Genomic DNA, 27,646 nt, shown 5'->3' on the forward strand with positions numbered 1-27,646 from the left:
AAGATTTAACAACCTACTTGTTTAAGATAGGTCGTGACCCAAGGAATGATCAGGAACAGTCTCTGAAACAATGTGAGGATTAAGTTCTAGATAGTTTGGGACCAGTTGCAAGAATTTTTGACAAGGTTGAGGAGTCCTATCTAAAAGGAACAGATTTAGATATTAATTTATTAAGAGGCTGGAGCCAGAGAGCAATTTGTTTTTGGGGAAATGCAAATGCTAGCTTGATAGCAAAGAGATGTAGAGCGATATTGTTAAGAATAAGTCCAAAACGAGGGGACTTTGCATTCTTCAGTGTTTTTTTTCTTTGCAAAGGACTTTTGTTTAGAGAAGGACTAGTTAAAGCACTTGGGAAACGTGTGCATACTTTTACATCTTTAGATAAAGCACATTTCTCAATGCGAAAGGTTTTTGGTGAAGGTAGTTTTTATGGGAGGGCTGGAAAAAGGGGCCAATCTTTTGCCCGTGCATACTACAGAGGCCCACTGGGACAAGGCACTGGCTGTGGACAAGGAAGAGGATACAGACTACAGAGGAAACAATTATTCAAGTTCCTTTTATCCACAATGAGGAAGAGGAGTTGTGTACCGAGCAAATCGAGGTAGATCCCAAGGGTCTCATATTGGAGCACATACAGGACAAGTTGAGTATGAGAAACAACACTGGTTTTATCTTAAAAAAATAAATAAAGGAGGGAGATTGAAATTTTATTTAAAAGAATGGGAAACAATAACAAAATATGCATGGGGTTTAAAAATAATAGGGAGGGTTATACAAGAGAATTCGAACAGAATACAATGGAAGGAACCAAGAGAAATTGTGTTTCAGGAAAATGTAAGGACAATTGTGACAAAAGAAATTTATGGTCTGTTAGAGAAGGATGTAATAAGGAAAGAAGAAGAATCAGAAAAAGGATTTGTGAGCACTCTTTTTGTATTGGAGAAAATGGACAAAGGTTGGAGACCTGTAATAAACTTAAGGGAACTGAATGGTTTTGTTATTTAAAGGCATTTTAAAATGGAAGGAATAAATCTCCTGAGAGATATTCCAATAGACAAGGATTGGATGGCAAAATTACAGGGAGTGCAGAATTATTAGGCAAATGAGTATTTTGACCACATCATCCTCTTTATGCATGTTGTCTTACTCCAAGCTGTATAGGCTCGAAAGCCTACTACCAATTAAGCATATTAGGTGATGTGCATCTCTGTAATGAGAAGGGGTGTGGTCTAATGAAATCAACACCCTATATCAGGTGTGCATAATTATTAGGCAACTTCCTTTCCTTTGGCAAAATGGGTCAAAAGAAGGACTTGACAGGCTCAGAAAAGTCAAAAATAGTGAGATATCTTGCAGAGGGATGCAGCAGTCTTAAAATTGCAAAGCTTCTGAAGCGTGATCATCGAACAATCAAGCGTTTCATTCAAAATAGTCAACAGGGTCGCAAGAAGCGTGTGGAAAAACCAAGGCGCAAAATAACTGCCCATGAACTGAGAAAAGTCAAGTGTGCAGCTGCCACAATGCCACTTGCCACCAGTTTGGCCATATTTCAGAGCTGCAACATCACTGGAGTGCCCAAAAGCACAAGGTGTGCAATACTCAGAGACATGGCCAAGGTAAGAAAGGCTGAAAGATGACCACCACTGAACAAGACACACAAGCTGAAACATCAAGACTGGGCCAAGAAATATCTCAAGACTGATTTTCTAAGGTTTTATGGACTGATGAAATGAGAGTGAGTCTTGATGGGCCAGAGGGATGGGCCTGTGGCTGGATTGGTAAAGGGCAGAGAGCTCCAGTCCGACTCAGACGCCAGCAAGGTGGAGGTGGAGTACTGGTTTGGGCTGGTATCATCAAAGATGAGCTTGTGGGGCCTTTTCGGGTTGAGGATGGAGTCAAGCTCAACTCCCAGTCCTACTGCCAGTTCCTGGTAGACACCTTCTTCAAGCAGTGGTACAGGAAGAAGTCTGCATCCTTCAAGAAAAACATGATTTTCATGCAGGACAATGCTCCATCACACGCGTCCAAGTACTCCACAGCGTGGCTGGCAAGAAAGGGTATAAAAGAAGGAAATCTAATGACATGGCCTCCTTGTTCACCTGATCTGAACCCCATTGAGAACCTGTGGTCCATCATCAAATGTGAGATTTACAAGGAGGGAAAACAGTACACCTCTCTGAACAGTGTCTGGGAGGCTGTGGTTGCTGCTGCACGCAATGTTGATGGTGAACAGATCAAAACACTGACAGAATCCATGGATGGCAGGCTTTTGAGTGTCCTTGCAAAGAAAGGTGGCTATATTGGTCACTGATTTGTTTTGTTTTTGAATGTCAGAAATGTATATTTGTGAATGTTGAGATGTTATATTGGTTTCACTGGTAATAATAAATAATTGAAATGGGTATATATTTGTTTTTTGTTAAGTTGCCTAATAATAATGCACAGTAATAGTCACCTGCACACACAGATATCCCCCTAACATAGCTAAAACTAAAAACAAACTAAAAACTACTTCCAAAAATATTCAGCTTTGATATTAATGAGTTTTTTGGGTTCATGGAGAACATGGTTGTTGTTCAATAATAAAATTAATCCTCAAAAATACAACTTGCCTAATAATTCTGCACTCCCTGTAGACTTGAAAGTTGCGTATTTTTCAATCCCTATAGCAAGGGTCCGCGCTATTTACAATTCAAGTAAAATGGACCTCTATTCCAATTCAAGTGTCCATCATTTAGGCTTTCTTCAGCACCTTGGTTTTTTACTAACGTTTTGCAAACAGAAGCAGGTTTTTTTTTGAGAGAGAGAGATAGAGAGAAGTAAGAATGATAATATATTAAGAAGATAGTCTTTTGATGAATCCAGATATCCAAATTCTGAGAGATCATATTATTATGACCCAAAAGCTATTGCAGAGACTGGGGTTTATATTAAACAGAGAGAATTTTCGGGATTTGTTATAGATACAATAAAGACTCAGTTGGAGTTACCAGAGAGAAAGATAGTTTTAATAAAAAAGAGAAGGGAAAGGTTTATTGAAAAAGGAATAAATATCTTTGAGAGACTTGACAAGAGTAATTGGATTACTTCATCAATACATTCGATTTTTCAAGGTCCTTTAAATTACAGAGCTTTGCAACACCTAAAAAAATCAGGTCTGAACAGAGGCTTATGGTACGGAGACAAACTGAAAATGACAGTGGAAGCTCGGGAGGAGATTCAGTGGTGGTTGGAAAACTTGCATGCATGGAACGGACAAGCAATATTTGTTTTGACACCAGATTTCATTTTGGAGACAGATGCCAGCAACCTAGGATGAGGAGCGAAAATGAATACACAAGTTACAGAGGGGGAGATGGAATGTAAAAGAAAGAAAGAAACACATACATTGTCTGTAATTGAAGACAGGAGAGTTAGCAGCTCGCAGTTTCAGAAAACAGATTCAAGGTCATTCAGTTTTACTAAAGATGGACATTATGTCAGCTGTACTTACATAAACAAACTAGGGGGCAGCGAACAAAAAAACTAGCGAATTAGCAAAGGAATTTTGGGGGTTTTGTCTAGAATACAAAATAGAGTTGAAAGCTCAATATCTACCAGGAAAGGAGAATCTAGTGGTGGACCGGAGTTCACGACACTTGGTAGAGTACAGCGATTGAAGTTGAAGAAGAGGAAGCTTTTCAACAAATAATGAGTGTATGGGGTCCATTAGAAGTGGATCTGTTTGCCTCGAGATTGACAAACCAGTTGATGAAGTATGGGAGTTGGAGATCAGATACAGGGGCAATAGCGATAGATGCATTCAGTCTGAACTGGAGAGAGGTAAAAGGATTTGCTTCTCCCCCTTTCTCTATGATAGAGGATTTTGAGTCAAGTGAGGAGACAGGAGTGCCAGTTGATATTAATAACGCCTTTTTGGGTGAGTTAAGTGTGGTTTCCAACAGTCATGGAGTTAGTCACGGACAATCCTTTAATGATTCAGTCTTGCAGAGGTCTTTTGAGGGATGTAGACAGAAGAAAGCATCCATTACTAGAATCAGGAATGCTCAATCTGATAGTTTGGAGGATTTCAGGAGAGAAGAAGGAATTTCAAATTTATCAGGAGAAGCTACAGAATTATTACATGAATCGAGGGCACCAGGCACACGAAAAAGATATAAGAGTGCATGGAACATCTGGATTTGTTGATGCATGGAACGGGATTTGGATCCCATGGAAGCAGATTTGGTTAGGATTGCACATTTTTTAGCAGATTTATATAGAAAGGGTATGAGTTATAGAACAATAAATTGCTATTGATCAGCAATTGCTGCAGGACATTCTTTTGTGAATGGTGTTTCGGAAGGAAGGAATTTGTTAATTTGTAGAGTAATGAAGGGAATACGGATTAAAAAAAACTTCAAAGTCCAGGTATATTACTCGTTGGGATGTTGGACTAGTTTTCAGATTATTTGAGAATTGGCCCAACAATAAAAATCTGAGTAAAAAACAATTATCATGGAAGCTGGCCACGTTATTATGTATGATTTCTTTTAAAAGTGTGTCAGAAGTTAAGGCTTTAGAAGTGTCATGTAGGTTTTACCAACCACAAGGCATGCTTTTTGAAATTTGGAAAAGAACTATGAAAATGACTGAGACTGTTTTTTATCCAAGATTTGATGAACATCCGAAACTGTGTGTAATTAGATGTATTAAGGAGTATGAAATGATAATGTGTGAACATAGAAATGCAGGAGTGAATCAATTATTGATTTTGTATGTGAGACCATATGGTCCGATTGCTACAGCTTTAATTGCTAGGTGGGTGAAGAGTGTGATGAAAGAAGCGGGAGTAGATCTAAATTTGTTTAATGCACACTCAATAAGAGGAGCAATGGCATTGTGGACTTAAATTTCAGGCGGAAGGTTAGAGGAAATGATGGAGGCAGCAGATTGATCAAATGATGAGGTGTTCAGAAAATGTTATTTTAAACCAATAGAGCATGTTGCAAGTTTAGCAGTGAAGAGCTTTAAACATGCATAATGCTAGTCTCCTGTCTAGCCATAAAATTACAATTCTCAAAGGGTTACTGTGTAGAGAATCGAGGTTTTATTAAAGACAAGAAGAATAGCATTATCCCTCCCACCCACCCTTTCGTAAGGCTTGGGGTGGGGGTGGTGGGGAGAGGAAATAATTTGAGACATTGAAGTGGAGTATTCATTGAAATGCTGATATTTATAGCAGAGTTAATGTGAGAAAAAGGCTTTTAAATGATTGGCATATTTTTTATTAATTTCAGAGGCACAGTGATTTAGTGGAGTCAACAAAAGAAGAAGAATTCAGTTCAGGAGGTGTTGGCAGTATATGAAAATGAAGAGGCAAAACAAAAGAGGAATAGGAGACAGTGCATGGGCCTAATATATGTTACTGGGATTCTATTTCTTTATGACTTTATTGTTGGTTCTATTTAAGGACTTTAAGTTGTGCTGCTCAGAAGGAGTAAATAAAGGGTTATGCATAATGCTAGCCTCCTCATCTTTAATACTTGATCCTCTATACAGTAAACCTCTAAGAATCCTCTGAGAAATCGTACCTCATACCTATTAAATACATATTAGCTATGAGAGTTGTTCATCACTAGCTCTGTACAGCCAAAAGGCATAATTCACCAAATGAACATGCCTGAATTACTGAAAAGATGTGTCACACATTACTGGACAATTTTTGAGGATTTTAATATTGCCCATTCACTACAGGTTCCAAAATATCTATACAGTATGACCACTTCTTTACATCTCACATAGACACTCAGATGAGGGATGAAAATAAAAATGTCAGTCCCTACGGATCTCACTACTTTTCTTGTCCCCTGAAAATGCCAGGTCTGGAGCAAAACTGTACACAAACTCTCAGATTGGACAACCCAGTGCAGTAACAAGCTAATCAGGCTATATCATATTGAACAACATAAAGGGACTTGCAGAGCTGTTCAAAGCTAACAGCATAATGAAAACCATAAAACTGTGTGCCTGTCTCTTATACTTTATCATCCAACACACTACTACGTGCTGTTTTCTGTAACACGATAACCGCACCTCGGTGGTGATCATGCATGACTTGGAAACACTTCCCACATAGGATTAAAAAAAAAAAACTCACGTAGGCAAATGCTTTAGCGCCCCACATAGGGGTAGTAAGCGTTGCAATACAATACAATCTGTACCTACACTGCAATACTATGTAAGATGGAGCTCGATTTTTGTCCTAGCATTCTGGGTTAATTTTATCTGAAACAACCCATCAAAATGGTCAATCAACAAGTAATTTTTAAATATGCCTTTATACAAATGATTTTGAATGTAATCAATAATAAATCTTGATTGCCTGTTGAAACAACAATTTCACAATTGCATTAAAAGAAACTATATTCTTAAATTACATTATTACACTCAGTTCCTACAGCTGCAAATTGTCCACGGCACGGCTAAGATGGTGGCCAACGCAGGCGCTCCTGCATGAGCTTCGACAGAGCCCGACAGCATCCAACAAAATCATGAGTCCCATAAGCACCCTACATACAACAATGAGTCCCCCAACTCTCTCTGGAGACAACTGCTGCCCTCGACACCCCACATGGAGCTAGAACCAGCCCACACGCTGAAACATCTCCGAGCGGCGGCAAGGCCCGCAAGCAGCATAGGGCCATGACAGGGACCTGAAAGGTGGGCTCTGAACACCCTGCCAACACCTAGGGGTCCCTGCACAGTACCTGGTTGGGTCCTCCTGCCAGATCGGGGGACCCACAAAAGGTGACCACCTGCAAACTCCTGCACATGGCCTCCTGCCTGCATGCCCCAACCCCCGGGACGGCGAACTGGACCTTCTGGCATGTGTGCGGTTGCTGCAGAGCAGCGAGGTACGCCGTCATCGGCCTCATGTGCCTGAAGCCCTGGGATTTGCAGAGCCCTGAAATCACCTTGAGCCCCCACCACGGAGGCCCCAATTCACACTGGGCGGTATACAGTTTGGAGCACAGTTGCTGTCCAGCGCCACGTAGTAGGTACTGTGAAGGCCACTGCCCTTACAACCAGGGAGAGACTGTGGATCTCCAGCAGCACACCCACTACAACCCCCAATATTTGGTTAGATCATATCCCTCCATGGGGGTCCCAGACTATATTTTCTGTTGTAGACTCTGGTTTTTGGCAAACACTTTAGGCGTAACAGGGGTGGGGGCTCTCTCCATTTTAACAACTACTTGGGGCCCTGGGTGGTTGAGATTACAACCCAACAAGTTGGTCTGTCACATACAGTGCGAGTCCCCAAGCGTAATCTGGAGGGCTCCTCAACATTGCTCCCTGTTGCCCTTTAATTTTCTAAGCCCTGTGCCCTGAGTGCATGAAGACCGGCCCTTCATTCTAACGGTCTGGGACATTTAAAGGTGATCAATACCATAGAGCCCCTACCTGCTGCCAGTGGGCATCACACAATATCATGCTTTGGTAGCCCTACCTGCAGCTGCCTATCTGTCCCATGGAGGTGTACGTGGCAGCCCTTTGAGGCAAGGGGTGTTTGAGAGGTCTCTACAGAGCATGGTGAAACCTAAAGCCAGCAAGTCTCCTGTCTGACAGAGGGCTGTCCCTGGCTGCGGATGATGTGACTGAGACGGGACTTCTACACCACCCTTGACCACTACTCCACCCAATTTGAATGTATCCTACAGAGCATACCTCACACCAAAACAACTCTGGAATCATGATCGAAGCTGTATCTCCAGATGTCGGACTGCTTCAGTCCGACCACCGCAAATTGGTGGACCAAGTAGGTGATGCAGAGTCCACAGTGAACCCTCTGCCTCCCACTAGGTGAGAACCACAAGCTCAGGCAGAGTAACTAAGAACTGATACCTTATCCCTGCAACACTGTGCGTGGGACGCCGAAGGTTGATTTCACCGCAAAAATGTGCGCTTTGTTGGTTTCTCAGAAAGTGCTGAAGGTCTCCCCCAGAATTTAACTCTTCCTTGAACAGTGGCTGTCGGAGACAATGCTAGCTGGCAAAATACTGAAATTCTTTACTACTGAACCATCCCACTATCTGCTGGCCCCCACCACGGGAGCACGACCATGCGCTATAATTGCATGAATCCTCAGCTATAGGGACAGGGACTTGATCCTCCAACTCTTCTGAGGCCCATGGCGCTGTGAAAACAACAAGATCACAGCATATCCAGACTACACTGCAGAGGCACAGTGACAGTGCCTCCTACACAAAGCGGAAAGAACCAGACTATGAGCGCTGTGACTTAAAATACGCTCTTTTGTTACCCACTAAACTCCAAATCATAGACTGAAACCGCACTCATTTCTTTTTGATCCCCGAAGATGCTTGGACATGGTTGCACGCTAAGGGAGTGGCAGAGCGGACGTTGCTGTCTCCCGACTCTCAGGAATGGCTCACCCTGTGATGTCACCCTCGGAAACCCCTATGCTATCACTGGAACAGGCAGCCCAGCAACGGGCTCAGGTGGTGCAACACGTCAGCAATCCTTTTGAGGTCTTGAGGTCCTAGGGTGAGTGAGACTCCATGGTAGACTGATGGTATGGTGGTTTCTGCCTATGGTGACGTCGAGGCCCTGTTACTGACACCGGCAGTGCTGATGACCTGTGATATTGACCTGCCATTTTTCTAAGGGTGGTCAGTTGCATGTATCATAGTAAAATAGAGCCATGGCTGTAGGCTGTGGGTTAGGGGGCGCTGAACTACAACTTAGAGGACTACTTCTTGGAGGTATTACATACTGGCCTAACCGTTTTGTTGCTGCCCGCACACTGGTTCACCGTAAAAGACTGGTTAATTACACTGTTGAATTTTCTGATTTGTTTGCTTTCTGATTTGCAGTATGGCAGAGGAAGGGGTACTTTCCCTGCCAGGTGGAGGGGAGGAGTGAGGGGGGATATTTATACCGGTATAGATAGTTCATTTTCTTCTCTCAAGGGTTAGCGCTCCAGTCACTCAACTGCTTAATTATCTTATATGTGCCGCACAGATGATCAGACGCTGGAGGGGACAGGGAAATAGCTTCACAGTGACTGCTCGACCCCTTTCAAACAAAGTTGCTACACTCAACCCCTAACTCATTACACGCACACTTAATCCAAACATGCACGTGACCGCAGAATACACCTTCATGACCTGGAATGTGCAAGGAACGTGCAAGGCACTCTGGCTAAACGTCACCACATCCATGCATCTCAAACAACGGCATATCCATGTTGCATACCTTCAAGAGACGCACCTCATATAAGCAAAGCTTATTAAACTACATATGAAGTGGAGGGACCAAGTATAAAGCACTACAGTTTTGGCCTACGGAAGATGGGTCGTTATCTGGGTTGCACCAGGTGTTCCCTTTGTCTTAGATACTCACACGATTAATTCAGACAGACATTATGTTGTGGCTGAGGGATGAATGGATAGCAAGCCCCAGACAATGATAGCATTATATGTGCCTAACGTAGGCCTCCCAGCCTTATTGGAAATGCTCACCCTGGCACTGATGCGCGATCCCCAACACTCCTGTTGTTTGTGGTAGGGACCTCAACTGTGTAATTGATGTGGACACCGACCAGACCACCCCCTCCCCCCCACCCCCCCCCCAAACACACACACAATGTTAGTTCCCTCCATGCAACAGTACAGGGCCCATCTGGCTCTCCCATGCGCAACTATCTTTGGGAGATACCACTCCCTGAGCTTAAAACAAAACAAACCGTCAAGTTGATTGCCCCTCTCCAACTTGACGAGCTGTGGCTAACTGTCTCACAGACTGCTCACAGTAAGACACAGGGCACAGATGGCCTCCCCATAGAATACTACTCAGCTTACACGCCTTCCTGATGCCCAAGCTCTTAGAGGTCTATAATGAGGAGCAAGACACTAGATGACTCCCCGACATGCTCAGTGAGGCTCACAGATTAGTCCTCCCAAAACTGTGCTGCGAACCCTTAGATGTTAAAATCTTACACACACACCACACTCAATGCTAAACCTATATTGCAAAATCCTGAGGAAGGCCCTGGCTAATAGACTGCTCCCTTTGCTTAATACCTTAGTAAATAATGATCAAACAGGTTTCATACCACGCCAAAGTACTTTCCTTTCCATCCGCCGCTTACTGTGACTACTACGGGTGGACCAAATGTCACCTGTGTTCCGGTGGCCATGTCGCTTGACAAAGAGAAGGTGTTTGGGATAGGATTATCTGTTTGCGACCCTCGAGGCGATGCAGGTGGGACAAGGGTTTTTAGAGAAGTTTAAAACCCTCTATCAGCATCCTTCCACAAGAGTTCAAATGGGTCAATACATCTCCAATAGATTCAACATCTGTTGAGGTACTTGGCAGGGATGCCCACTGTCCCCCCCCTCCTTCTTTTTGTGCTGTCTATGGAGCCTCTGGCATGTAGGTCGTGCCTGTGGTCTGAAGACTGGGGGAGACAAAGGTCCAAGATGCCCACCATGTGGTCTCATTGTATGCAGATGATGCGTTAATCTATTAGAGTGATCTGAAAATTGCATTACCGGGGGTGATGAGACTGCTGGAAAATTTTGGGGTAATGTCAGGTTAGCGGGTGAACTGGGAGAAATCCTGCTTGTTGCCCCTCCGTCCCACTCCCAAACCAGCTAGAAGCGCTCTTCCCAAGGCAATGGTAGAGCAACACGTTTAAATAAATGGGCATCAGTACATACCACTTAGATGCTGATCTAATGGAGGGCAACTTCACTAGGGCTCTTAACTTGGAGCACAGCTCACTGCCTTTTTGGACGTCTCGTCTGTTATCGCCCATGGGCCTTATAAAGATGCTAGTGCTGCCATGACTTTTGTATTTTTTCTTTTTTTTTCGGCATTCCTGCTCTTGCCCCACCCCCCACCAAGTGTTTTTTCTCTGAGCTACGATTTTTATCAATGGACTTGATCAGGGACAGAGGCCGTTGGAGAGTCACACTAGACACATTGATTGTACAACACCCTGCAAGAGGGAGAGCTTGGCACCCCTAGCTTCGAACTCTATTATGCAGCCATCCAGCTACAGTGGCCTCTGTGATGGCTGGGGACGTCACACATCTCCTTGCTGGGGACCCCCATTAATACCTGGATTTCATTCCCTGGCCCTAGGTCACTAGGAGACTCACCTCAGATGACAGTAGCTAGACGTTGCTGGCAGAAATACATTCAGGGACGTTCAGAGCAGTACACAGACAGGATACTATGCCCCTTCCCAGACAGCAGACGTTCTGCTCCCACTGATGGACAAGCAATGGACTTTAGTCCTGCAACATGTTAAAGATGTCTCTCGGAACTCATCCTTCCGATTTACCCAATTCAATCACTTGCACCTAACATACCTCAAACCCCAGCACATATCACACATTTTCCCCACGCCCAATCCAGGCTGTCCAAGGTGGGGGCCGTAGAAGCAGGATTTCTTCACATGGTGTGGGACTGCCCAGCTGTACAACAGGCCTGGCAGGATGTGGCGAGGACTGTGTCGTCCCTGGTCGACGCCATTGTCTGGCCAACCCAGAGTCCTCTTTACTAGGCATTCGTACCAGAGCCAAAAGGTGATAAATACCTTCACAGTTTCACTGATTTGGCATTCATACTGTAGAAGTCACAGATCACAATGGCATGGAAGTCACAGTTATGCCAGACACTACGACATGGCTCCACTCTGTCGAGGTGGGCAAAGGCGGAATCTACAGCACTCATTGAGGCCCCACGTAGGGGGCGGGACAGACCGAAACAATCACAATATGGGAAGCTTGCATGCACAAACTAGAAGCAAGGGCACTGGAAGGAAAAGTTGATACTAGACCACCACAGACTGGAATAATATTTATATACATTTCCCACCTACATTAATGGCTACTAGAGACACACCTATGAGAGGCTGGTTGGGCAGGCACTGTATGCCGCAGATATCACCCAGAACTCTATTCCGAGATTGTGAGCTACCATCATAACCCTCGCAGCGCAGCATCATTGATCCAGAGACCCTCTACATATACTGGTCTCTTAAGGCAGTAAAGATTGTAATATATCTCTATTATATGATTCTTCTTATAGAAATGGCCATGAGGTGTGTAGACTGTACGAGCGCTCAAAATGTATTTTTTTGTTTATGTGCTTGTGCTTAATAAAGAGAAATGTAAAAAAAATTGTTCAAAACAAGCTTGTTTTTCGATGACATGTTATACCTAATTGACCTTTGCACTCTAAGGCACAAAAAAAAATTCGGTCTACAATGTTTGTTTATAGTTTGTCAATAGATATTCAAAAGTTGCATTGGTTAACTGTCAGTAAAGAACATAGTGTAAATACGTTACATTTTAAATCTTTAGTAACATTTACTAATTTAAAAAGTGAATTGAAAATAAAAAAAGAAATTCAAAACAGCAAAATAATTACTACAATGGTAAAAATGTTAAAACAGGGTCCTTAGAAAGTAGTTCCATTTGAAATAATGTGCGTTTGGCACACTAGATGAACACTTTGGGTATACGGGACAGGATTTACAACCCCGCTAAAGTAAGGGAGATTGAGAGACAGACAATGTACCCCTAGGTAAAGGAACTCCGTATATTTAAACAAACATGATAATACAAAAAAGTTAAGTACAAAAAAAAGTAAGAGGAGGTCAAAATGTATCAAAACATATGGCTAATATAATAGATTACATTGAAAAATAACAAGGTTTCTGTAAAAATATTTGGGAAAGATTTCGCCAAAGGCTAGTTTGACAAAAGAAATGTTAACACATGGAACCATTTCTTTGGGCCATCAAGGGGAACATGTGTCTTAGGCCACAAATGGCCTAAGAAACTTCATGATAAAGACCTGGATGCTCCTGGTCAGTTGATGTTTCTCCTGGCAACTTTACATCGGTCAGGAAACACAATAACTTCGGCTCCTGTAACGGCCATCACTATTCCTTTGACTGCCTTTGAATGTTTCTGTGTCAAAAAATACAAACATCTAAATTGCCACTATTGTTTGGTAGAGTGCCACTAATATATACTCAGGAAATTCCAACAAATGCGTGTTCGGTGCTCAAATTCACCACGATAATTCTAATGACAATGGAGTAGTGCTCATAAGCTCAGACTGCTAACAATACCTTGCTACTAAGCAAGCCGCCGTGGTGCACATCTCAAATTTAATAGAGATGCCGAAGCAGGTCATAGTTGTTCATAGTGCAATAGGAGCTGTTAACAGTGCCTGGAAGCCCTGTACAAAAAGGTGTTAAAAGACATTACAAAAAGAAAATACTGCAATGATACGATACCTCTCAATTGCAATCCTCATGTGACTCATTCTATTTAACTACTGAAAGCAAAATGCACAGAAAGAGGCATATTAAAAGCTACATAAAAATACAAGGCAATAACAACCTTGCCAGCATGGAATATCGAAAATTAGAAGGGAAACCAGGGGCCACAGTCAGAGTGTGGATCAGTCAATAAACCGTTGCCTGTGGAACCTGAAGAAATCCCAGCTTCTTCACTTGATGAAATTACCTGAACCTGGGCATATCGCTTTATCAGCGTACATCTAGTTTACTTTCCCTCCTAAGTGCGCAAGCGCCTAGACACATAGTTAGGTAAAAAAGTCGCTATTTTTTTCAACAAGTTTATTTACAGCTTTGTACAGGTGTAACAAGCCCGGCAGTAGAAGCATGTCTGATTCATCCATGGTCAAGGATAACAATAAAGAAATGGAAAAATATATAAAAAAACTGCATACAGTGCACCACTAAAAAATGAAACCAGAAAACCAGTTATTACATCACCAAAAGTTACATCTGTAGCATCTCACGAGAAGGAAGCAAAACACGCAACATGACGTTAAAAACTTTTACACCTGGTCAGTAAGGCAAGTCGAGTTGCAGGACTTATGTTCGCAGCGAGTATTAATCATGGTGAAAGGCAGAGGGAGATGATTCACATCTTTTTATACAGCTATGAGGCTCTATCTTATCATATCACAATAACTTTCCTTGGGTAGTCAATTTTAATATTTAAATTTAATATAAATGCCAGTTGTTTGATGATCATAGGCCCAAACTAAGAGGCTCTGTAGTTTTTCATTCCTGAGCAACTGTCAATCTAGCATTCATCAACTAAGATCAGCTTACTAGGAGAAGACAAGAATAATCAGAATCTCCCAGCAGCACAATATGTGGATTATATGCCACCTGTACATTGGTAAGATCCCTAATGCCGTACAGGATGTCTTTCCAAAACATTGTATCTTGACCACAAATCCACACACGATTGTACGCAGGGGTCTCGAACCTTTTGTGTAATGAGAGCTACTTCTGGTGAAGGAAAATGATCCCGAGCTACTAATAAATGTTATCACTGTACAATATTGACCACATCCGTTAACAATACACTAGAAATCACCGAAACATTTCGGGGGGGAATACCAGTAGAAATATGAGGAAAGACATTATCAATATCCAATGCATCAACATGACTAATGGAATAACACCCAAAGCAGCAAACGACCCCCGGTACATAGGACATAACCACAGCATACTCTGCTTGATTTACCATTCAACTATCAACTTTAAATATGTTTTGGAAATGCAACCATTTTGGCTTTATCAGCATATCAGTTTCTGAAAATAAACATTTATCATTTAAACATCTTACTCATTTTAGACAAACTAGGATTTCCACATTTCACTTCTGAAATAAATAATAATTTTTGCCTTCAAAATACCAGTTTTCATTTTAGTAAATATGAGGTCTTCAAATATCAGCTTGCAATTTTCATCAAGGGATTCACATGTCCAGGCTGTATGCTCACATGCCACTCATGCTCACCATGCTGCCAAGAATGCCTCACTATTATATCAGAGACACCAGGCCAAGGCTAGACACTATAATAGCCAGGATGCTCACAAAATGTCAGTAATGGCCATTTTAGTGCCAGGGGCGGCCACCACTATGTCGGATATGGAGTAAGGCAATGGAGGCAAGTCGCTGCACTGCCTTACTTTGCATCAGGGAGGAGTTTCCATGGATGTTGCATGGGTGTTAGTACAAAAGAGAGAACCTACCTCCTACCTAGGTTCCAAAACTGGAACACCCATGCCTAATTTGAAAACGTCAAGTAAAAACATCATATATACAGCAGCATTGATAAACATAATTGTATTTATTCAATTGATCGATAAACAAAATATATTTTATATCATTACTAACAAAATTACTAAAAATAAACATAGGACCTAAAAACATGCCCCCTGACACTCTCAAACAAACAAGCTCACATCACACTTACTCGCTAAAAAATACCAGTTGACCAAAGGGTCAGACAAAGGCCTAGTCAATGTCCCTCCAGTGTCCCCCACCTATAAACATGCATGGATATTGATAAATCTATTACACTGTGATAAATTTACAGATTTCAACCATATACAATTATTGTTTATTACAATTCTTATAATATTTCTTCAAAATGGTTGTATTGTCCTGACTATTTGCTCATAACAGTCATCTTTCAAGTCCACAGATTTATAAATCCATCAGTATAAGATATGCTGGATCCAAAAAGAGAGACACACAAGTGACTTTGTCCCTCCTGAAGACGTGCAAACGCACGTTTCGGTGCCCAATGACCAACAGATCATATACCTTCCTCAGGGCACATGGTAGATTCACTGTAACTGGTTAAAACACCAGGGGGAGAATTTGGTCCCAACGCCAATGAATCTGCTACCCCTTTATGGGGGGTAAATTCGTATTTCTGGTAGCAATGGAGCTTCCTATCCAAACTTCGAGCATCTGGTAATGTTGCAATAAAAGTCTGTTTCACGTGGGCTCACCCAGAAGTCTGTTCGTTCATTCACTAATGGTTTACCTTAACCAATTTTCTGTACAGTGTGGTGTTGCCAGGAAACACTAGAAGTGTGTGATGTTACATGCTCACTTGACATGTTTGCTCTCACTTTGCTGTAAAATGTCTTGTCAGTTCTTTGTCAGACCTTCACATCTGGCATCCGGACAGTAGAAGGGGTGGTCCACAAATCGCCTTTTGTGTCAAAGAGTTCTCCAAAGAAAACCACCAAATGGTGACGGAAAACCCTGCACCAGAGTTGAGGTGTGTTGCTCTTCACCAAGTTCCCATCCTCAACGCCAGATGTGAAGGTCTGAAAAAGAACTGACAAGACATTTTACAGCAAAGTGAGTGCAAACATATCAAGTCGCAGGAGCTGGCTGAGGATAGGGAATGTTGTACATTTGCAGCAATTTGTGTGCCAGTGCAGGGGAGAGGACAGAAATGCGCTGTATTTTGTAGATATTGAGCATTTCTGCCCTTTCTGGTGGCGTAAGGCGGCACAGCAAGGCACTTGCTGCGCCACCCTGCACCATGGGCCTTATAAGTACGGCCCAAAATGTCAGTGATTTCTGCCAGCATGCAGAACTAGACATGAAATGTCTAAAGTATGTCAAGGGTGACATTTATTTTGCCCTCATAGGTCAACATCGTTTGTGTCTTAGAATGAGACCCTTCCATTTGTTTGGCTGGCTTCTACACTAAAGATCCCAAGCTGCTGTCTTATTTAATGTGCATAAATCCTCAGAATTATGTACTGGGTTGAGTTTCACTCTGGGGAGTGACTGAAAAGGGTGCTGGCGAGCTTTCATTAGCTCCCGAGCTACTCGGTGGAGATCAATGATCGTGCGTGCCATTTCTCCGCAAACATGCCTGAACCCCAAAGCATTGCTCTTTTCCTCCCTCGAGTCAAAAACCATAAACATAATTTTTTAAATACCTTCCTTATATAGGGTACAAAAGGAGGATTTGGCTGCCCTCTGTAAAATAACATTCCAAGAAATGTCAGTCTGTAGCACCTGCACCTTCCACTCACATATATGTGCAATTGTCCCAACTTGTGCACCCCAATGTGTTGGGGGATTGCCAACTGGGTCTCTCTGGTGTTGGGTCTTGTTTCAATGGGTGGCATATTTTTCTCCCCAATCCTCAACTCCCCCAGCAAGTCAGTAGCCCAAGGTTGCAGGGTGTTCAATAGAAGATGCTGCTTAAAAGGTTTGAGTGTCCCCAGTTCTCTGAACATAAGGCAGACCAGCACAGATCACATGTACCCCAGATCTAGAACAGTGCTTTAACTGAAACCATAGCTCAGTATGCAAAAGGAAAAGAAAAACTGAAATAATTACTTGCATGTTACCATGAAACAGCTCAGCATACATATTTAGCCATAGGCTTTTTGAAAATAGCAGTGGTCTCAAACCCACCGTCAGTTTACTTCCGTCCACAGAAATCTCTACCTTAACAGAACTAGTGGGACACCCCACCCTAAAAGGGAGCTAGGTTCTTCTGAGGTAATTTTCTGTCTCCAGCTACACAGGACTAAATCCCCTTAACTGTGCCCTGTATGATGCTGCTATCAAAAGGCTTTGTCTGACAGAAATATACAAAACCGCATTACAAAATACTCACTCCTTGAAGAATGGAATTCTGTCTCCCCTTCAAACAAATGCAAATTCAACACTGGGTTGCTAAATAAACTCCAAATCAGTGGCTTCCCTTCATCTCTTGCACTGGCAGTCGAAATCATTGGACTTTTAGCTTTTCCGTAATTCCTACAACAAACAAGTTGTCACATTAGCCCTACGCTTGCTGAAAAAGTACAGTCCTTTCTGTAACACTTGTAATTCTGGGCAAGAGTTCTTTTATCAAGAGGGAAAAGGCGCTGTTAAACTACCTAAAAAACAAATGGCTTAACTAAAAATTACCTCACACAGTGCAACAAAACTAGTGCCTGGAAGAAATTCAATAACATTTTACCCGTTTGGGATACATACACTGGATGCTCCTGGAAACAAAGACATTTCAGTCCTGCCTGTCTGACATCTGAATCCCTACGCTTTCAACCACTTAAGATTATTCTTTTCCAATCCTGAATATTTATTGATGTGAGGTGAGGTGAAAGAGACCTCAGAAGCCAGTATGCATTTTCACTGGAATTCAACAAATTCTAGACCTGCATGGCACCTCTCCTCTAAATCTCGCTACCTGAGCAGGTAACAAGAGTATCTCCTCCCATTAAGAAAAAATATAAACAGTATAATGTTCATCAAACACTTCATATGATAGAATTGTAAAATGAGGTGTGGAGAGTCTAACAATTTAATCGAATCCCTATCCCATCCACGACCTCTCCCATTGGGAAAAGAAGTAAACAACCAAATTCTATTTGAGGTAAAGCAGATTAAATAAATAAATGTAAATGTTTTAGCATGGCCTCCTACGAGGTGATTACATCCCGGGATACCCCCGAGGGGCACAAACTTGACACCAAGGTATATGAGGAAAGAAACTACCTCTAGAGGGTCACTGCTGTTAGCGCGTCGGACCTTAATAAGTAAACTCACAAGGGGAGGCGAATAGGTCAATGGACCCTTTGACTCGCTTCAAGGTTTTCCCACCATATATCCCGTACCAATATAGATCAATATCCAATAGCAATCAATAACATTAGTAATCAATAGGAGTTAGTAAATGTCACACACCATGACCTTTCAGTCATGAATAACCACACCTTTATGTAAAAGTTAGAATGTTTATTTCCCTACATTAACAATGCTAATGTTATGTAACAATCTCAAAATCAAATGATAAACATACAGAAACAGTATTGGCTGTCCAAAGCGGTGAAAGAATTGCAATCGAATCAAAGCTTGTGCCATTACACACTCTAAGGTTACAGTACAAGTTAATAGCAAGAATAACTGTGCAAACGATATTACATACATTTAGATTCAGCAAAGAAAATACATCAGCTGTTATTATATGTAGCGAATTTCATCATTGAGAACCCTAGCTAACACCAGATTAGAATAGCATGTTTGGGCTTCATGCAAAACAATTTAGTCACATAAAAACATTTAACTATGGCTCTATCAAAATAGAAGTTGGTACCTAGAAACAAAAGCAAATAGACATACCATTCAGTAATGTCAGTGTATACCTGTCCTCAATAAGGTTCAACAAGCTGTGACAGTCTTCATCAGCAGGACATCAGTTCGGTCAGCAATATATCCGGATTCAGCATGAAAGTTCAGAATAAGCAAAGTCTCTAAGCAGTTCGATTGAATATAGCTAATGGCCTAAACTCTCAAGAAGAATTGGGAGAATGGCTTCTCTCCTCTCTCTGCAGTCTGGCTAAGTTAGTTTTCCTAAAACTACTTCCCACATCTTAATTGGTCAGGGGATCGCATGTTCACACTTTGTTCAATAAAACTAAAACTTCAAATCTATAATTTTACTAGTACATGGTTCACATGTCAATGATTGGCTCCTCTCGTCCCGCTCTTATCATTCGACTCATCATGTATTAATATTTTTGCAGCTTATACTACAGTCAGTGTATTCATTGTCCTCTCCTGGGAAAGTCAGTCTTACATACAATAAACTTTGTTTCACTAGCAAGTACAGCATCTTATAGCAAGCAGTTTCTCAGGAGAAAGAACTTCAGCTATGATCACATGAGCTATGAGCACATGGACAGTAAAGTGAAAAATCACAATTGAATTCTCTAAGCATCCATTTTTTAAAACACCTAAGTTCTGCAGTGCATTTCAACAAAATCGTTCTGTTCATACCAAGATGGGTTACTGACCCATTCTATAGATATAAAGAGCAATACTCATTTTTATTTCATAGAGGGGATGGCGAAAATGTTATAAAGTGTTGTCTGCAGGACACAAGATTGGCTATCCTAACATTTACAGGAAAAGGCCCATTTGCCTCTCTGTGACCTGTCTTTTCTAACTCTTGCAACGCCACACGTGACAACAGTCAACAAATCAATGGTTATTCAACACCAGCCCTTGGAAGGGTGTCCACGGAAATAACACACTGACTTCCTTTTCCACAAATTACATATTTCTAGCTTATTAGGTGCAGCTAGTAGAACTGCTCGAGATTTCACCACCCTTTGTAATTTCAGCCTCAGCACTGGCTAAGATTAAAAACTGTTTTCTGGTAAAACTGCGACTGAAGCACTGATCAGCAAAACTGATCTATAATTTTTCAGTGTGTCCTGGAAGTGGCATTATCTCAGAACCGTTCCTTTCGGATACACCTGCTATGAAATGGGCACATTATGGCAAGGCTGCTGGTTCTGTCTTGAAAACATGAATCAGAGACACAGCTGGCCTGGTGCTTTATTCAATTTCTGAATTTTTTACACCTGTATCACCTCTTGTACTGTGAAAGCGAGGACCGCAAATGAGTATTACCTTGTGCATCTGGTACAAATGACTGAAATGAGCATACCAATTAGAAGTGGAGACTAGGGAGTTATGCCTTGAAACATATCCTCTATCCCCCTTGCAACTAATTTACTAAACTCCCTAGTGGTGCACATCAGTGCAGTTTTCTTCAAAGCAGTCCACACACACACACCTGTAGACTCAGTTTTCTTATTTATATTCAATCTTTCATACTTGCCATTAAGAATCGTACCTCAGAGGCAAATATAACAGAAAACTGACTTCTTTGGCATCACACTTTCTTCATCGAATCATACAAAACTTGTTCGGAGAACTCATTTCATTGCACGTTAAGATGAGTGCTATTTCAGTACTTATCCAGAGGCCTCTAACAGAAATGGTCTATATTGGCTAAAAAAGTGATCTGTAAACACAGTGCTGTGACAGCTGACTGTCCTATAGTTAAAAAAAATAACAAGCATTGGCGATGCAAATAGGTCTGGTTTATGAATGCGCTGTCCTCCCGTTTGTACTGCTGCCAGAGAAAACGCACCATAAATTATCTAGTTATCAAAAACACTTTAATAGCAATTACAATGCTATGTTTTTGCCCCTGAAAGTTCAACCTCAGGCAGCTGGATAAATAAACAGAATTATCACAGCAGTGTGGAGAGGTACACTTTCTGTGGAAGCACACAACTTCTGCTCAATCAGAACCTGCACTCTTGACTCCCAACATATGGGTAGAGCCAAAGTCCCTCTCTAGTGATGCTCACATAATTGACTGGCCACACCTGCACTGCCAAGCCATACCATAAAAACAAAGGTGTGTGCTTTGGGATGAGGCTAAGGAGTTGTCCAACAATGGACATTTGTTTACTTTTCTGCAGACATACTCAAACTTAGGCAAAGACCTTTCACTGTTGTAGGAAGTTGGCTCTGTATGCACTATTTCAAAGTAAGGAATAGTATGCACAGAGTCCAAGGGTTCCCCTTAGAGGTAAGATAGTGGCAAAAAGAGATCATACTAATGCTCTATTTTGTGGTAGTGTGGTCGAGCAGTAGGCTTATCAAAGGAGTAGTGTTAAGCATTTGTTGTACATACACACAGGCAATAAATGAGGAACACACACTCAGAGACAAATCCAGCCAATAGGTTTTGTTATAGAAAAATATATTTTCTTAGTTTATTTTAAGAACCACAGGTTCAAATTCTACATGTAATATCTCATTTGAAAGGTCTTGCAGGTAAGTACTTTAGGAACTTTGAATAATCACAGTAGCATATATATTTTTTACATAAAACACAATAAGCTGTTTTAAAAGTGGACACTTGCAATTTTCACAGTTCCTGGGGGAGGTAAAGTATTATTATTTTTAGCAGGTAAGTAAATCACTTACAGGTCTCAGTTTTGGGTCCAAGGTAGCCCACCGTTGGGGGTTCAGAGCAACCCCAAAGTTACCACACCAGCAGCTCAGCGCCGGTCAGGTGCAGAGGTCAAAGAGGTGCCCAAAACACATAGGCTCCAATGGAGAGAAGGGGGTGCCCCGGTTCCGGTCTGCCAGCAGGTAAGTACCCGCGTCTTCGGAGGGCAGACCAGGGGGGTTTTGTAGGGCACCGGGGGGGGGACACAAGTCAGCACAAAAAGTACATCCTCAGCAGCGCGGGGCGGCCGGGTGCAGTGTGCAAACACGCGTCGGGTTTTCAATGATGTTCAATAAGAGACCAAGGGATCTCTTCAGCGGTGCAGGCAGGCAAGGGGGGGGGGGCTCCTCGGGGTAGCCACCACCTGGGCACGGGAGAGGGCCTCCTGGGGGTCACTCCTGCACAGAAGTTCCGTTCCTTCAGGTGCTGGGGGCTGCGGGTGCAGGGTCTTTTCCAGCCGTCGGGACTTTAGGTTCAGGCAGTCGCAGTCAGGGGGAGCCTCGGGATTCCCTCTGCAGGCGTCGCTGTGGGGGCTCAGGGGGGACAACTTTGGTTACTCACGGTCTTGGAGTCGCCGGAGGGTCCTCCCTGAGGTGTTGGTTCTCCACCAGTCGAGTCGGGGTCGCCGGGTGTAGTGTTGCAAGTCTCACGCTTCTTGCGGGGAGTTGCAGGGGTCTTTAAATCTGCTCCTCTCTAACAAAGTTGCAGTTCTTTTGGAGCAGTGCCACTGTCCTCGGGAGTTTCTTGTCTTTCTTGAAGCAGGGCAGTCCTCAGAGGATTCAGAGGTCGCTGGTCCCTTGGAAAGCTTCGCTGGAGCAGGTTTCTTTGGAAGGCAGGAGACAGGCCGGTAAGTCTGGGGCCAAAGCAGTTGGTGTCTTCTGTTCTTCCTCTGCAGGGGTTGTTCAGCTCAGCAGTCTTCTTCTTCTTGTAGTTTCAGGAATCTAAAATCTTAGGTTCAGGGGAGCCCTTAAATACTAAATTTAAGGGCGTGTTTAGGTCTGGGGGGTTAGTAGCCAATGGCTACTAGCCCTGAGGGTGGGTACACCCTCTTTGTGCCTCCTCCCAAGGGGAGGGGGTCATATTCCTATCCCTATTGGGGGAATCCTCCTTCTACAAGATGGAGGATTTCTAAAAGTCAGAGTCACCTCAGCTCAGGACACCTTAGGGGCTGTCCTGACTGGCCAGTGACTCCTCCTTGTTTTTCTCATTATCTCTCCTGGACTTGCCGCCAAAAGTGGGGGCTGGGTCCAGGAGGCGGGCATCTCCACTAGCTGGAGTGCCCTGGGGCATTGTAACACGAAGCTTGAGCCTTTGAAGCTCACTGCTAGGTGTTACAGTTCCTGCAGGGGGGAGGTGTGAAGCACCTCCACCCAGAGCAGGCTTTGTTTCTGTCCTCAGAGAGGACAAAAGGCTCTCACCGCATGGGGTCAGAAACTTGTCTCTCAGCAGCAGGCTGGCAGAGACCAGTCAGTCCTGCACTGAACAATTGGGTAAAATACAGGGGGCATCTCTAAGATGCCCTCTGTGTGCATTTTTTAATAAATCCAACACTGGCATCAGTGTGGGTTTATTATTCTGAGAAGTTTGATACTAAACTTCCCAGTATTCAGTGTAGCCATTATGGAGCTGTGGAGTTCGTTTTTGACAGACTCCCAGCCCATATACTCTTATGGCTACCCTGCACTTACAATGTCTAAGGTTTTGCTTAGACACTGTAGGGGCATAGTGCTCATGCACCTATGCCCTCACCTGTGGTATAGTGCACCCTGCCTTAGGGCTGTAAGGCCTGCTAGAGGGGGGACTTACCTATGCCACAGGCAGTGTGAGGTTGGCATGGCACCCTGAGGGGAGTGCCATGTCGACTTAGTCATTTTCTCCCCACCAGCACACACAAGCTGGTAAGCAGTGTGTCTGTGCTGAGTGAGGGGTCCCTAGGGTGGCATAAGACATGCTGCAGCCCTTAAAGACCTTCCCTGGCATCAGGTCCCTTGGTACCAGGGGTACCAGTTACAAGGGACTTAGCTAGGTGCCAATTGTGGAAACAATGGTACATTTTAGGTGAAAGAACACAGGTGCTGGGGCCTGGTTAGCAGGGTCCCAGCACACTTCTCAGTCAAGTCAGCATCAGTATCAGGCAAAAAGTGGGGGGTAACTGCAACAGGGAGCCATTTCTTTACAACTGTCAATTGCAAAATAGTTTTCCTATAGACCCCTTTTGGTTCTAAAACCAGCAATTTATATACATTTTTTGACCTGGAAATATAGGTTTCCCTTATTACCTTTCTTTACAGCATAACATTTCTATGTGGAGCCACAATGAAAAGGCTTGAATTACAGTAAGGGTTTTCTGGAGAAAAGGGATCAATTTAGGATATTCAACATCTACATAAGCTCTAACTTATCCTTTCAATGTCTGTGGACCCCCACTGAATAACTACTGAAAGCTGGGGTCCCAGGCATAAGAAAGGTTTGCATTCTGAACCCCAAAACAATACACAGTAATACAAAAACATATTTTAATCAGATATTTAAATATGAACTATTTAATTTAATTCACAAATAAAAACTATAAAAAGTGAGTTTGTAGTTTTAATGGGAAGGCGGGAGCTGTACAAAATGTGGTTTTATTTCTAAAAGACAAAGCGATATGCTGGGGGTACTAAAAGAAAGGGGGCAAGATTCTAGTTTTTACCAAACTCCAGAAAGGAGACAAGTTTGTAGAAAGGAAAGAGGCAAATACTTAAAAAATAACAACATGATTCTAGAAAGGCCATCCCATTTCAGAATAAGAGGGAGTGCAGGGATTTAAGTGAGCCCCCCAGGTCTCAGACTCCATAGTAATTAAAAGCTGCAATGAAACTGGTCCTTATCTAGATCTACAATCATTTAATTAACTTTACAGCCAAAAAACATTAATCACTTTCTCAGAAATGAAACAAAACATACGTATATTTAATGATTTACTTCGTCTTCCACACCCTAAGAGTATTTGTTATTACTTGGATATTTGATTTCTGTAGTATTTTTGTGAAGCATATTAATCTTGTATACTGCATATTTTGAACTAAGCTGCAGAAATGTGTGTGTATAAAAGGGCTACGATTGAGAATTCAGTAATTGAGGCTGAAGGGAGAACGAGCTTCTCACAGTAGCAGTCAATGGATCAAAAAAGTATTCAGAATACATGGTGATTCAATCGTTGGCCTCTGCAGAATGCACAGATCAAAGGTCAAGTAATCCAGTTGCAACTGTGATGTTGTGCAGATATTTGTGAAGGAGATAAATAGTGGTCAAAATAATGACAAGGTGAAAGATAAAGAAAATCCACTGTTCCCAGGTGAGTGAGTGTGTTTGAGGGTGATTAAGTGAAGGAAAATATGAGGACATATATGCAGGTGAGAGTGAAAACAGTGCTGAAGAAGAAAGAGGAGAGGTGTGACATTCAACACCACCACGCACAAAACCCCGTGCAGGCTGACCTCGCCCTCCTCCTCAGTGTCCAAACACAGCAGCAAAGTCTGGGACCATCTGAATAACCTTTACCCAGACCTACTCTTCCTCACCAAAACCTCTCTTACACCTGTTTCCACTATGGACACTACAACAACCATTCCACCGCAATACAAAACTACAAGACAGGACAGAACCAGCAAACTCAGAGGAGGACTCACAATCATCTATAAGCAAAATGTACAACGCTCCCTAACCTCAGCCAACTCCTGCGATCAATTCAAACTCCTTGCTTTCAAACTCAACATCTCAATCACCACCCAGGTAGAAGCCCTAATCACCCGGACGCCTGGACCAAGAGGTGACTTTGGAAACATGATTGCAGAATCTTCACCCCCCAACTCCAACTAGTTAATATTATTGGCGATCTCAGTTTCTACCTGGTGGACCACACCGACACAAACCTTCTCCTGAAAAATCTGAACACAATTGGTTTCACCCGAGTGAAGGGCCTCACCCACAACAGTTGATACCTACTAGATCCTACCTGCATCAACTTAGCATGCATCATGGACAAGCCCACCCTTCTCACCTGGACTAACCATTCCCACATCCAACTCAATCTATAGAACTGCTCCCACCAGGGTACTCAGTGGGGTGATTTGCACGCTCTACCTGTAAACATGATATAAATGAAGACAGAGAATTTCTGAAAAATATGATGAGAAAAAGGCACATCGATTCAACACAGACTGCTGAGGAATGTGGTGTGAATGGAAAAACAGGAGTGATTCAGATACTCTGAAGACCACTGTGCCTTCTACAGACCTAAGCAATATTTAATTCATAGCCTAATACTGTGGGAATCAAACAATTTTCAATATTATTTACAACAAAATCATTGTTGTTATTCATTTATTGTATACAGGCAACAACTGCCAAAACCCATAGGCTATATATATATATATATATATATATATATATACACACATACATACACACACACAAAAAAGAAGAGAGAACTCTGGGTAGTTCCCAAGTTTAGGTGGAGAGCAGCTCCAGTAAGGAGCACCCTGCAACACCAGCGACACTCTAGATTTGCTCACCTCAAATGTCTGTTTATCTAGCAAGGTTTTTAAGCATAGGATCAACAGTGCTATCCACAGATAGGGACAAAGTATTTTGCCATTTTTACAGCAAAGCCTTCAAGCATAGGTTTGACACAGTGTCAACTGTGCAGAGTTGAAAAATGACAAAAGCCATTTACCATTCCAGACACAGTATTACTGCTTTGGACTGGTAAAATACCATCCAAGCCAACCTGGAATGAATAAAAGCAACCTCTGACACGTGTTTTGCTCTCATTCGAGCTCTTCAGAGAGGTATAGCTTTGTCTAGACACAAGGGACAACCCAGTAGAAGTCAAAACAAATCCCTTTCAGGGTTAGAGTGACGCATAAATTAATTTATGCGTCACTCTAACCCTGAAAGGGATTTGTTTTGTCAGAGAGATATATATATATATATATATATATATATATATATATATATATATATATATATATATATATATAAAATCAGAAAGCCAGAAAATGAGCAAACTACTAGCAGGGTGGCACACTATGGGAAGCACAGATTTTTTTAGTTTACCTGTTTACGCCACTCTAAATTACAATGGCCACGGCAATTTTAGAACTCCCCACCCCCACCAATTTATTTATCCAACTTAAACCCCTAAGGGGAGGTATGTTCATTAAATACTCGTTTTAATTAGAGCAACCGGCTTCTAAAAGTGTTAGGATACACTTAAGAAAGTTGCCAACAGATTCAAGAGTGGATGGTTCAAATTCCAGAAAGTGGACCGGGCATATTGCATAAGGGATATCTAGATCAGTTGTGGAGAAATGGTCTCACCTGCTGACGTGGGTCGCGCTGGATCCCTGGCCGGAGCGGGCGATGCTGTTGGGGGAACGGTGGGGCTCGGGCGCGCCCACGTAGTTTGTGGAGGCGGTATCAGGAGTGGGGGCTGCAGGCTGTAAAAGGGGTTCAGCTGCGGAGCCCCAAGGGCCCCGCTCTGCGGAGGCCAGCCCAGGGAACCGCAGTAACACTGCCATAGCCACTCCTGCACCTGCCGCGAGTACTCTCGCGCGGTCACCGGGGGACCCGCACCAGCCTCCCCCATAGCGGCAGCAGCAGCTGTCATTGCCAGAAGACAAGACCAGGTACGCGGATCACGCCATAGAAAGAGAAAAGAGGCAAGGTGACAGCGTAAACCTTGCCATGGACACAATAGAAAGACTACTACGACGGATGCATTTGTGGACGGTTACTTTGCGCTATTTCGCAATATTAGTCAGAATAGTTAGTAGAAAACGAATTCGTAACTAATAAGTAAATGCATTCTTCGAAAAAACTTTTATCAGTTTGTAATAACATTATCACAAATGGTAGCCTGTTTAGCTCACGGGTACAAACTCTA

General features: G+C 42.7%; 1 protein-coding gene across 1 annotated transcript in view; it reads right to left on the bottom strand.

Moving 5' to 3' along the window:
- Positions 1-27,419, bottom strand: part of FAM8A1 (family with sequence similarity 8 member A1) — a 95,069-nt gene extending 67,650 nt beyond the window's left edge. Inside the window, exon 1 of the mRNA XM_069218414.1 lies at positions 27,082-27,419. Within this exon, the coding sequence (XP_069074515.1) occupies positions 27,082-27,370 (289 nt within the window). The 5' untranslated portion in view covers positions 27,371-27,419. The remainder of the gene's footprint in view (positions 1-27,081) is intronic.
- Positions 27,420-27,646: the final 227 nt, after the last annotated feature.

The sequence above is a fragment of the Pleurodeles waltl genome, chromosome 2_1, assembly GCF_031143425.1.
Source record: "Pleurodeles waltl isolate 20211129_DDA chromosome 2_1, aPleWal1.hap1.20221129, whole genome shotgun sequence".
NCBI lineage: Eukaryota > Metazoa > Chordata > Amphibia > Caudata > Salamandridae > Pleurodeles > Pleurodeles waltl.